We start from the raw sequence: 12,586 nt of genomic DNA, 5'->3' as shown, positions 1-12,586 counted from the left end.
GATTGCTCTTTCAAGAAGCTCAACCGAAGGTGCTTTTATTGTTTCAAAAAATACTTCCGAAGGTATAGGTAGCCCCTGGGCTGCTGACTTAGCCAATAGATCGGCGTATTCATTTTCTCCACGAGGAATATTTTTGACAGAGAAACCTTCGAAGGAAGCCTCAACCCTTCAGACTGTTTCTAGATACCTTTCAAGCTTCGGGTCTCTTGCTTTGTAACTTTTGTCAATGTGACCAGAAATAACTTGGGAATCAGTTTTAAGGATAGCTCTTCTGATTCCCATTGCCTTTAATTTCCGAAGACCCAAAAGCAGAGCTTCATACTCGGCAATGTTATTTGTGCAACTAAAATCAAGTTTTGCCGCATAACAAGTTTTTACTTTGGAAGGTGAAATCAACACAACAGCCGCTCCCGCTCCGAAGGTTCCCCAAGGCCCATCGCAAAACACTGTCCATGCTTCGACGTCTTTATTTGTTTCCTCCTCCTGAGCCCCTGGCGTCCAGTCAGCAATGAAGTCTGCTAACGCCTGGGACTGAATCGAAGATCTATGAACATATTCAATGCAAAATTCATTGAGCTCTGCAGCCCATTTTCCAATCCTTCCAGTAGCTTCTCGGTTCCTCATAATATCCTTCAGAGGTTGTGAAGAAGGAACAACTATGTTATAAGCTTGAAAATAGTGATGAAGTTTCCTGGAGGCCATCAAGACAGCATACAGAACCTTCTCCAACTCTGTATAATTTTTCTTTGATAAACTAAGAACCTCGGATACAAAATATATTGGGGTCTGCCTCTTAACTTGGCCTTCAAGCTTCTCCTGAACAAGTGCTGCACTTACCGCTGAGTGCGAAGCTGCCACATATAATAACAAAGGAGCCCCTAGCGTAGGTGGAGTTAATGTTGTTAGATCTATCAAATACTGTTTCAGCTCTTCAAAGGCCTTCTGCTGGATTGGTCCCCATTGAAAGACTTCGGCTGACTTCAGCACTTCGAAGAATGGTAAGTTTCTCTCTGCTGATCTGGATATAAATCTATTGAGAGATGCCAGCCTTCCTGTCAGTCTTTGAGCCCCCTTTTTTGTACTTGGTGGCTCCATTCGAAGTATAGCTTCGATTTTACTTGGGTTGGCCTCAATTCCCTTTGTTGAAACTAGACAACCAAGAAATTTCCCCTTCTTTACTCCGAAGACACATTTTTCTGGATTCAGCTTTAGACCAGCCTGTCTAAAATTAGCGAAGGTCTCCTGTAAATCAGCGATGTGGTTATCCTGCTTCGTGCTTTTTACAATGATATCATCAACATAAGTTAGTACATTCCTGCCTATCTGAGAATGGAGAACCTTTGCTGTCATTCTGCTGAAGCTTCCTCCAGCATTCTTAAGCCCTTCAGGCATCCGAAGGTAACAGTATGTCCCACTAGGGGTTATGAAGCTGGTTTTTGGTTCATCCTCCTTCTTCATCCAGATTTGATGATAACCTGAATAGCAATCCAGTAAACTCATAATTTCTGATGAAGCTGCTGCATCGACTAAAGAATCTATCCTTGGCAATGGAAACTCATCCTTCGGACAGGCCTTATTGATATCAGTAAAATCGATGCACATTCGCCATTTACCATTGGCCTTCTTCACCATAACAGTGTTAGCCAACCATTCTGGGTATTTTACCTCTCTAATAACTCCGGCACTGAGAAGTCGTTTCACTTCATTCCGAGCCCCTTCGGCCTTGTCGTCAGACATCTTCCGAAGCCTCTGTTTCCTGGGTCTGAAGGATGGATCAACATTGAGCGAGTGCTCAATAACATCTCTGTTAACTCCGCAAAGATCATTGGCTGACCAAGCAAAAACATCTTTATTGTTGAACAAAAACCTTATCAAGGTTTTTCTCCTGCTCTTTAGACAATTGAGATCCCAATAACACCTTCTGCTCTGCTATATCCTCACATAAGAGCATGGGTTTCGGTTGGTCAGCCGAAGCAGCTTTTTCCCTTCTGAACTTGTATTGCTCACAAGCTTCAGTTCCATCTATATTATGGATTGCTTTTGAGTCTGTCCAATTTCCTTCGGCCCTTCTGGCAGCTTCTTGACTTCCATGAATAGCAATGGGCCCTTGGTCCGAAGGTATCTTCATGCAAAGATAGGCTGGATGCAGAAATGCTTCGAAGGCATTAAGAGTACCAATGTTGGGGACTCGTTCTCAAATGCTATGAATTAAGAACAAGGCAACATAAAATGTTAAATGTTAAAGCCCTTCGTCCAATGAAGCATTATTCCTTTAAGGATTAATGGGCCTCGGACGATGGTTAAAAACGATATAATTACGAAGGTTAAATCTTCGTAATCAAACTTTAATAGATTATATAAAATAATACGAGATATGAAACATCAAAGACAAATAAATTATAAATGAACAACATCGTTTTCATTTTATATCAACTTAATGTATTCAAATATCAGATACACTTATACCTCTGCCTTGACAAAGATTGATTCCCAAGTAAAGCGGTTGCAATTATAAGAATGCGTGAACAGTAAAGGAATACTGTTCACTATTTATAGGCACAGGACACAGCCTGTGAGAAATTACAATCATGCCCTTCATAAAAGTTTACAACAACGACTCAAACACTTATGGACTAAAAGGTCACTCTACTTTTAAGTCGGTTCGTAATTCCGAAGCTTCATGAAGAGCAACCTTCGGTCGTCACATGCGGACAGCTTCAGCCGAAGATGTTTCTTCCTGCAGGACCTTCGGCGACGAAACATGGTCCCAACAGTACCCCTAATTATGGTACCCAACACCGTCGAACTACCCACGGTCGTGCACTCCTTGCTTCTTCAGTGTCGTCCATAGTCCTGCGCAACCTATCGGTGCCTGCTTCTTCAACACGTCGTCATCCCCGTCCAAATGTCGGCAGCGGCGAGCTCTACACAAAGCTTCGGTGGAATTTCTGTGTGACACAGGTACCCTGCCCTCTTTGCTCCCCCTCCCCATTTCAAGAAGATAATAGAGCGCGGAGGGAATCTCGCCTCCGAGAGCGTCCACGTGTGTCGTAATTCTTTCAATCGTTCGATTGGACATCCACGGCATGTCGGCTAACCTGCAGCGCCCAAATCCGTCGCCTTCCATTCCAAGTCGTCGCCACTGGATTCTTCGAGAGAGAGCTCACCGCGCTACGGCGATACTGAACGTGGAAACCCTATCGGCCGCTGCTCCTTCAAGGCGTCAGCGTCATCTTTGTCGAACTGCCAGCAACCGTGCGTTCTACGGTTCTTCGACGCCGTCCACGGTCCCATGCACCCTATCGCCGGCTGCTTCTTCAACGCATCGTCATCGTCGTCGGCTGCTTCTTCCACGCGTCATCGTCGTCTCCATCGAACTACCCACGGTCGTGCACTCCTTGCTTCTTCGGTGCCGTCCATAGTCATGCACAACCTATCGGTGCCTGCTTCTTCAACACGTCGTCATCCCCGTCCAACTGTCGGCAGCGGCGAGCTCTACACAAAGCTTCGGTGGAATTTCTGTGCGACACAGGTACCCTGCCCTCTTTGCTCCCCCTCCCCATTTCAAGAAGATAATAGAGCGCGGAGGGAATCTCGCCTCCGAGAGCGTCCACGTGTGTCGTAATTCTTTCAATCGTTCGATTGGACATCCACGACATGTCGGCTAACCTGCAGCGCCCAAATCCGTCGCCTTCCATTCCAAGCCGTCGCCACTGGATTCTTCGAGAGAGAGCTCACTGCGCTGCGGCGATACCGAACGTGGAAACCCTATCGGCCGCTGCTCCTTCAAGGCGTCAGCGTCATCTCCGTCGAACTGCCAGCAACCGTGTGTTCTACGGTTCTTCAGCGCCATCCACAGCCCCATGCACCCTATCGCCGGCTGCTTCTTCAACGCATCGTCATCGCCGTCGGCTGCTTCTTCCACGCGTCATCGTCGTCTCCGTCGAACTACCCACGGTCGTGCACTCCTTGCTTCTTCAGTGTCGTCCATAGTCCTGCGCAACCTATCGGTGCCTACTTGTCGTCATCCCCGTCCAACTGTCGGCAGCGGCGACCTCTACACAAAGCTTCGGTGGAATTTCTGTGCGACACAGGTACCCTGCCCTCTTTGCTCCCACCTCCCCATTTCAAGAAGATAATGGTACCTTGCTTATCCATCCACATCCAGCCAAACATATATACAAAAGAACTGTTGTGTGATCCATCTGAAATTTTGAACTAACAAAATAGGAATTTGGATGGTCCAATCCATCCGACCAAATAAACTGGTGTGAGAATCGGCAGCAGCTGCTATTGCAGCTATACCATCCGCATCTTCAATGTGACATAGGGATTGAACTTCATTTACATTTCCTCCGAAATGCGAACAATTTGTTTGAATAGTCTAAAATTTATATTCATAGTACTTATAGTTTCCTTTTTTGTCCACCATACACAATCTGTTACCTATTTGCATACTTTAATTTTATGCTCCTGGCATATCACTAATGCGCTGCGACATGCAGTTAGCTCCTTTTGTAATCTTTAAGACCAATGCTTCTAAGATTAAGACCACCCTGCTCCTAACCTGCTTCTGTGGTCGTTAACACCACTGCTTTTGATCCACATTCATATAGCTACGCCTACTGTATTGTAATCTCTAAGCTCTTCTATAATATAATCTCTAAGAACTTCATGCTGTTACATTTCCAGAACTTGAAAACTTCATTGCTACAAAAATATATATATATGTACAATCCAAGTTGGCTATTATAGCTTCCTCACGTCATATATTGATACCTTATCAAATTGAGCTCAGCGCTACAAATCTGTTTATTGCATTTGGCTACAATGTTCCATCAATGCTAAGCTTCAGCACTTGCATTTTACATACACTTAGATTTGTATGCTGTTGTCTACCCATCTTTGTCCAAAACCATGAAACGCTTTGATTTATGTTGATATAATGTTCACAAAAAAAATTAGTTACTATCCAGTTTGATACAAGTTAATTCAACTGTGCCCATATACCGTTCGTACCACTAGCGCGGAGCGCGAGTCAGTTTCTAGTTTGAGTAGTGGAGAGCTATCGAGTTGGGCACAGCTGACAGCCCATTGCGGTGGCATGCATCGCAGTCATACGAAGTTTAAGTTTACAAAAATGAATAACACTATCTAGTACCAAATAGATACACTATGAAGATACATATTCTAACAATAATCCAACAATATTTATCTGGTATCAAATTTTTTATATTGTTTTATATCAACCTGGCTAAACTTGAGATTGTTCGACTATATACTATACCAATGGTTTGAGTTCATTTGGAGTACACAATCACACCAATGCTGCATATGCAAGATAATATGTACTCCCCTATGTTCCAAATTACAAGTTCTTTTAGCTTTTCTAGATACATACTAAAAGCTATATATATCAAAATGTGTAGCAAAAGCTACGTATCTACAAAAGCCAGAAAGAACTATAGTTTGGAACGGATGGAGTAGCATGTTAAAAGGGATAATAAAGATTTCAAGAACAGATGAATCATTCTGAATGTCATGTGAGGATCCGGGATGTAGCAAACATAAAAAATGGGGGCAGTTTAACATAATTCATTCGTTTTCACAGTGCTCTAACGCTACACAGGGAAACCAAAAGTAGAACCTCAGTCAATACATTATGTGTATAGAGATAGAAAACTCTGAAACTTCATGCGCCACATTGATGACCAGACACATGCTCATCCAACTGGGGCCCAAGGGGCAGGAAAGAATAATGAGCTGTAGCAAACAGGAGGAAGCGTAAGCAAGTTAGAACCTGACCCTTTTATAAAAAAAGATAGAACATGACACGGTCGATGTCAACTGTCATCATCTGATAAAAAAGTCAATTTAGTTGACCTGTAAGCATAAGCAAGTTAGAACCTGACCCTTTTATAAAAAAAAAGTTAGAACATGACACATGCTCACCTTAAGCTCGCTGTTGCTTTTTCTCAATAGCTTTCTTCCATCGCTTTTGATCAAGCGCCAATGTCATGTCTTGCCAACTGAGATAAATGGTATCATATGTCAATCAACATGTATCGGGCAGATAAAACAGCAGAATGTTAATAAAAGGGTCTTCGTACATACGTACATAAACACGAAGAGAGATTTTATAAGCAAATATACAGTTCATTCACAACAGGGAGAAAATATTTCTTATGCTTCTTGGATGGTAAGGATAACACTGCAAACTATTCATTCCTTAAGAATGAAATTATGGTCCATGAAACCTTAGCAATTTCAGATTACAAGATGCTTTATGGTGCAAGATGAAAATAGTATTCAAGTCTCAACACCTAAGACTCAGATCACAAGCCTAAAATTTGGGAGGTATCATAACGAGAATTAGATTAAAATGCAGAAGAGATGATCCAAACACTTATACACATGGGAACTTGCTGTCATAAAGTTCTGTAAAACCTATAGATAGTCTACAAAAACCATGCAAGTTCTTAAAAAAGTTACCAATGGAAAAATGCAAAAATTATGAGAACCTTTTTAATATAATTTTCACATTTAGAAACGACACATAATATGTCAGTCCTATTGGTTAATCTAATAATACTCTGAATTTCAACAATAAAAGTCAAGTTAGGAGGAGTATAGGTGTTTGACATATCGGGGGTGTCAGTATGCAAGCTCTCTAAACGTCTGTACTGTAGAAAACATTTATATAGATGAGTGAACATTATCACGAACCTTATGATATAAATATTTGGATACACTATTATGGTTCAATAGTGGTGAATAGAGAAAGTGTTGGAAGCCCCACTCTTCATCAACTCGAGCCGACACTGATCATCCTAAGCTATAATAGGAGCAATTCTGGGTGGTTTTGCATGACTAACCTTGTGATCTTTAAATCAACAGGCTACTGGCACAAGAGAAAAGACCTACGCCCTTTCCAATTGTAAAAATTTTTTTGGTTTGCTTCAGGTGCATCAATAAAGACGCAAGCTATAAACTAAAATTTGATATCATCTTTTTTAGATCCTACACGGCACTCAATATTCAGTAATCCCTGCTACCTATCAACGAATTGATATAAAACACATAAAATCGCACTTGCATAAAGACTATGCCCAATCAGATATACATATATCCCTGGTACAAACATGTCTGAGGAGCAAGCAAGAAACAGGAATTGGTACAAAAACTAAGCGCGAGCATCAGAGCAACAGAGGCACCGAGACGATACGGGGGTCGGGGTGCTCACGTCGCTGGTAGGGACTTGAGGTGGGAGGCGAGCGCGGAGGCGTGGTGGTGGACGCAAGCGGCCGCGCCGAGGGCAACGGCGCCGGTCCACGTGGAGACAAGCCGCTGCGGGTCGGAGTGCGGGACCGCAGAGTCGCCCCTGTACGCGCGCGCCCAATAGTCGTCGAACTCGCCCATATTCTTCCTCCCCTTTCCCGTTCCCTGGGCGCGCAGGGTGCGGGAACAAGAGCGCTCCGCGAAGCAGAAAGGGGACAGTACGGGGATGGGGGCGTACCTCGTCGCCGGCGACGGCCCCGACGAAGACGTGGGCACGCGGGGAGAGGGGGAGCGGAGCTGTTTTTGGATAAGATCTCGTACAGATTTACGTGGGCCGGCCCAGCTCTCCTGCTGAAGCACCAACTGCAGCAGCATGGGCCAGTCCCTGACACTTTTTCTAGCCCCGTTTGCTCCGGAGAATCAGATTCTGTTCGAAGCAAGTACAGATAGACGGAGGCGAGTCGGCGCTGCAGCGGACAGCGGAAGAAAATTCGTTTCTTCACGTCGCCGCCTCATCCAACAGCTAGCTTTATTCCCGCGCAACCATCATGCACGCCTGGCTGTGCCAGCCAAAGCCCCGTCGTGCTCGTCCATGCGCGTCCCATCCGCCTCCGGATCTCCGATCTGTCCCCATTATCTTCTGCTCGATCCTTTATTTTCTTCCTCCTCCCGGAGCCTCAATTCACTCTCCTGTCGGGCTCATGAGTGCCGCGCCGTGCGCCGACGACAGAGCTACAGATACTAGCCGCCTCGAGTCGAGAGGCGGGCCGGCTCCTCCTGCGGCGACGACGATGAGGATCATGGCGCGTACGCTCCGCGGGGACCGGGTGGCGCTGGACGTCGACGGCGCCAACACGGTGGCGCAGCTCAAGTCCATGATCATGGCCCGCGAGGGCGTAGCCGCCGGCGACCAGCGGCTCTTCTTCGCCGGCCGACACCTCGACGACGACGGCATGCCCGTCGCGCACTACGGCGTGCGCCACGGCTCCGTCGTCTTCGTCAGCCTCCGCCTCCGCGCCGACGACGCCTCGCAGTCGCAGTACGTGCTCTCGGACTCGCCGTCCATTAGTCTGGGTACACACACGCTTGCGTCACCAACTAACCATTCCGTCGACATGGAAGGCAGGAGCAGGAGATGCGTAACGTGCAAACGCAGCCAGTCAGGACCGTTAGCCAACTACTGATGATTGACCAGCAGCCGATGATGCGCTTCGAAGACGGCGACGGCCACGGCCACGAGGAGGCCGTGGTCAAGGCCACGACGACGAGGCCGCCGGTGTCGCGGCGGTCGCTCCGCAAGATCCTGTCGCGGCTGCACGTGGACGTGTGGACGGCCCAGCACGACGCCAAGTTCCTGGACCTGCTGCAGCGGCGCACGCGCGGCTGCGGCGTGGGCGTGGGCGACCTCACCGCGGACGACTGGTCTGCCATCCGCGCCGAGCTCAACGCGGCCACGGGGTCCGCATTCCCCGTCGAGGATCTGCAGCGGCGGCTGGGCGAGCTCCGGCGCGAGTTCGACGCCGTCAGCCGGATCAAGGACCACCCCCGCTTCACCTACGACGCGCGCCGCCATGTCGTCGTCGCCAAGGAGACCGAGTGGAAGCGCTATGTGCTGGTTCGTGCGGACAGCTGCTGCCCGTTGATCACACGCGCCGCGCGGATCACCAATTCACCCGGATATGGTCTTCTTCTCTTAGTAACGATCTTGATTTCCGCGGCGGTTTCAGGAGAACCCGGATGCGGTGGCGTACGAGGGGAGAAGCACGCACTTCGGTCGCCTCCGGGCGATCTTCTCCGGCAGCGGCGCAGAGACGCGCGGGCGCGGCGGGCCCATACGCCGCGAGTCACGGGCCAAGAGATGCCTGAGCAAGCTGCTGCGCAGCTTTGGGCTCCGGTGCAAGCTGTGAGAACGGTGACACTGATACTTGTATGCTAATGTTGCTAGCTAGTGGGTGGGTGACATGCGAGCGACACGATTGGTCAAAGCTCCGTTGTTGCACGCAGTTTGTACTTTGTACATGAAGGGGTGAAATACCTCGTTTTCTTCCGTCTGTCTCTGCGTTTTGTACGCTTCTTTTTCGTGATGGACCAAATATCGATCTTGGCCTACGTGAGGATGACCATTTTCTGGTGGCATCATAAGTCTTGAAACATTTTTGTCCACAACTCCTGCGACCGGAAATCTTGCTAAGGATCATCCGAAGTAAGATGTAAGGAGCTTTGATGAAAAATTAAACTCGAAGATTAAGGTGAGAATTTAGAGCGAGTTTAAGCTGTTGTATAGTGTAGTATTCTATGTTATGTCAATGTTAGATTGTTTTGTGTTGGATTGTTTAAATATCGTCCCTTATAACTGTTGTCCATTTTGGATTTTCACCTTATTAAAAGAAAAAAAAGAGCCAGCAGAGCCGAGCTCGTGAAAGCAAGCGAGCGGAGAAAAGAAAGGGTGGCGGCGGCGTTCTGCAGTTCTGCGCTCACCGATTTCTACACCGCCTTTCTGCAACCGTTTCTCCATCGGTTCCTTAACAATGGAGACTTGCTCCCTGCTCAGCATCTCGTAGAAAATCGTCAGCTCTCTGTTCTTCTTCCTCTCTCGGTTCCAGTCACGATTTGAATCGATTTCGTCGGTTCTTGGTGTTCTGGTGTTCATCTTGCTGGTGGAAGAAGGTGGAGTTGGTACTGCTCGTGCGCAGTGAGGTTCTTCTGTGCTCCGTTAATTTACCAGTGCACCTGTGTGGTGCTCTGTCTGTTCTGATCTCTGTCCGCCGTAGCCTGGTGCTTGGGCTCTCTGCTGCGCGGTGTTCTTCTCGGGCTGATGCTGTTGACGTCCCCCTCGGCTCAGCAGCGGCTCTAGTATCTCCGTCAACCTCCCGCTGTGTAGGCCCGGACGTGGGCGGCGGAATTGGTTTTCGGGACAGAACTTCGTATTCGCTGAGCTGATATTCCCACGTAGACAATCTACGTGATGTGAGTTGTTCGTTGCCTCACTTTATTTACTGTTTAATTTTGTGCAATCTACTAGTATTAAATACTTGAGTGTGATTGCACTGTTGTGGGTGGATTTGTTTGCTCGATGATGATAGCGGTGTAGTGATACGACGTGACAGTCTGAGTTTTAGTGTATTGTTATTTTCAACAGTAATATTATTTATACCTAGTAATTTCTTTCACTATTGTCACTACAGGAAACGCCTAAATTTTCATGGGCCAAAAACCCACGAAAATAAGCTTAAACCGACGAAAATAGATTATTTTCGTCGGCATACCGACGAAAATAGCCGCCGAAAATATGTTAGACGAAAATAAGAAACTATTTTCGTCGGCACCGACGAAAATAACATATTTTCGTCGGTTTGTCCAAGGCCGACGAAAATACACAGGCTATTTACGTGGGCCCCGTTGGCCGACGAAAATACAGCAGCTATTTTCGTGGGCCTCGTTGGCCGACGAAAATACAGCAGCTATTTTCGTGGGCCTCGTTGGCCGACGAAAATAGCTGTTGTATTTTCGTCGGCCTACGAACAGGCCGACGAAAATTAATGATACCACCCCAAAACAGATTTTTCTGCATCTTTTAATTCACAGCAAAGTATACATAATCCACAATGACATTGTGCAATCTAGTGGTAAACATCAAGTCACTAGGTGAGACAGTGGAAGACACTCGAGTGGTGAAAAAATTTCTGCGTGTAGTTCCACCTCGCTTCAACCAAATTGCAGTTTCCATTGAGATGTTTTGTGATATGAAGACTCTCACAGTTGAAGATTTAGTGGGGCGTCTTCGTGCTGCAGAAGACCGGGTGGAAGATAAAATGGCTCATATTACGGATAAAACTGGCCGTCTGTTACTTGCTGAAGATGAGTGGCTTGAGAGACACAAGCACCGTTTCCAAACTAGCTCACAGAAAGATGAAGGCAGTGCAGGCAGCAGTCAGTGGAAGGCCAAGAATCAACACCGTTCAGACAGTGGCAGTTTAGGCAGTGTCAGTAAGGGAAAATTCACTTCCCAAGGGACACCGAGAAGGAAGGGTAGATGCAGAAATTGTGGCATATATGGACACTGGAGCTAGGACTGTAAACGTCCAAAAAAGGATAAGAAGGAGCAGAAGCAACCCGAGGTAAATGTTGCTGTTGGGACAGAAAATGCAGCACTCCTGCTGACTGAAGTTGAAGAGATAAAAAGTTTGTCACTACAGTTTGTTCATCTATCAGAAAACAGAGTGGTGCCCATGATTTGTGCTGCTGATGAGTGGGTACTAGACACTGGAGCTAGTAACCACATGACAGGTACTCGATCTGCTCTATCATATCTTGATGATACTGTTAGAGGGTCTGTGAGGTTTGGAGATGGATCCACTGTTAAAATTTGTGGGTTAGGTTCTGTGGTTGTTCAAGGAAGGCAGGACCAACACAAAGTGCTCACAAATGTTTACTACATCCCAAAGCTAATGAGCAATATTATCAGCCTTGGTCAGCTAGAAGAGGTGGGTTGTGATATAAGACTGTTCAACGGTCGTCTAAAGGTGTTTGATCCTGAATGCAACCTACTAGTATGTGCTCCCAGGGCTGGAAATAGACTGTACACAGTAAAATTGGGCATAACAGAAAAATATGGTTGAAGGTATGCCTACTGTAGATCGTGTGGAACAAGTGTGTGATGGCTGTACTCTGGGAAAGCAGCATAGGTCACCATTCCCAAAGGTGTCACCTTATAGAGCCAAAAAGGGTTTGGAATTGTTCCATGCTGATCTGTGTGGGCAAGTAAGACCACAAACAGTGGGTGGAAAATCCTATTTTCTACTTGTAGTGGATGATTTCAGTCGATACATGTGGATAGAATTGCTAAGATCTAAGGATGAGGCATTGTTGTCCCTGAAGAAGATCAAGCAAAGGGCTGAGACTGAAAATGAGGGTAAGCTAAAGGCTATAAGAACTGATCGAGGGGGTGAGTTCAATTCAGCTACCTTCACCGTTTTCTGTAATGAACAAGGCATCAAGCACTATACAACCACCCCATATTCACCTCAGCAAAATGGTGTGGTTGAGCGTCGAAACCAGTCAGTGGTGGAGATGGCCAGGTGTATGCTAAAGAGTAAAAGAATGCCACAGAAATATTGGGGAGAGGCAGTCACAACAGTAGTATATCTGCTGAACCGATCTCCAACGAAAAGTGTTCAAGGTAGGCTTTGTGCCATGCCAAACTTCAAATGGTGTTGGGAAATTGTCAGACAGGTCCTCCAAGATGGTACTGCTGGGGTATGAACCAGGAACAAAAGGCTACTGACTGGTTGACCCTACCACTGAAAAG

At 46.6% G+C, this 12,586-nt stretch overlaps 2 protein-coding genes and 1 long non-coding RNA gene across 5 annotated transcripts; 2 read left to right on the top strand and 1 right to left on the bottom strand.

The window, feature by feature from the left end:
• Positions 1-3,435: 3,435 nt before the first annotated feature.
• Positions 3,436-4,719, top strand: LOC103644220 (uncharacterized). Its single transcript, XR_561540.2, has 2 exons — positions 3,436-3,532; positions 4,231-4,719. It is a non-coding gene; the product is annotated as an uncharacterized lncRNA (long non-coding RNA).
• Positions 4,720-5,484: 765 nt separating this feature from the next.
• LOC100278800 (uncharacterized) lies at positions 5,485-7,779 on the bottom strand. Of its 2 annotated transcripts, none has more exons than XM_008667418.4 (3): positions 7,244-7,779; positions 5,953-6,029; positions 5,485-5,763 (listed from the first exon to the last, which is right to left on the bottom strand). In XM_008667418.4, the coding sequence occupies exons 1-2, from the start codon at positions 7,651-7,653 to the stop codon at positions 5,954-5,956; spliced, it is 486 nt and encodes a 161-aa protein (XP_008665640.1). In that variant the 5' UTR covers positions 7,654-7,779; the 3' UTR covers positions 5,485-5,763; position 5,953. The 2 variants fall into 2 exon arrangements, with proteins under 2 accessions (XP_008665640.1, XP_008665641.1); XM_008667419.4 differs by having other exon boundaries at positions 5,490-5,883; positions 7,244-7,708.
• Positions 7,743-9,420, top strand: LOC100384285 (uncharacterized). 2 transcript variants are annotated; one of them, XM_008647911.3, is made up of 3 exons: positions 7,743-8,317; positions 8,401-8,893; positions 9,006-9,420. In XM_008647911.3, the coding sequence occupies exons 1-3, from the start codon at positions 7,827-7,829 to the stop codon at positions 9,183-9,185; spliced, it is 1,164 nt and encodes a 387-aa protein (XP_008646133.1). In that variant the 5' UTR covers positions 7,743-7,826; the 3' UTR covers positions 9,186-9,420. The 2 variants fall into 2 exon arrangements, with proteins under 2 accessions (XP_008646133.1, XP_008646126.1); XM_008647904.2 differs by having other exon boundaries at positions 7,808-8,317; positions 8,401-9,420.
• Positions 9,421-12,586: the final 3,166 nt, after the last annotated feature.

This window comes from Zea mays, chromosome 1 (genome assembly GCF_902167145.1).
Source record: "Zea mays cultivar B73 chromosome 1, Zm-B73-REFERENCE-NAM-5.0, whole genome shotgun sequence".
NCBI lineage: Eukaryota > Viridiplantae > Streptophyta > Magnoliopsida > Poales > Poaceae > Zea > Zea mays.
This window is presented reverse-complemented; position numbering and strand designations above follow the sequence as displayed.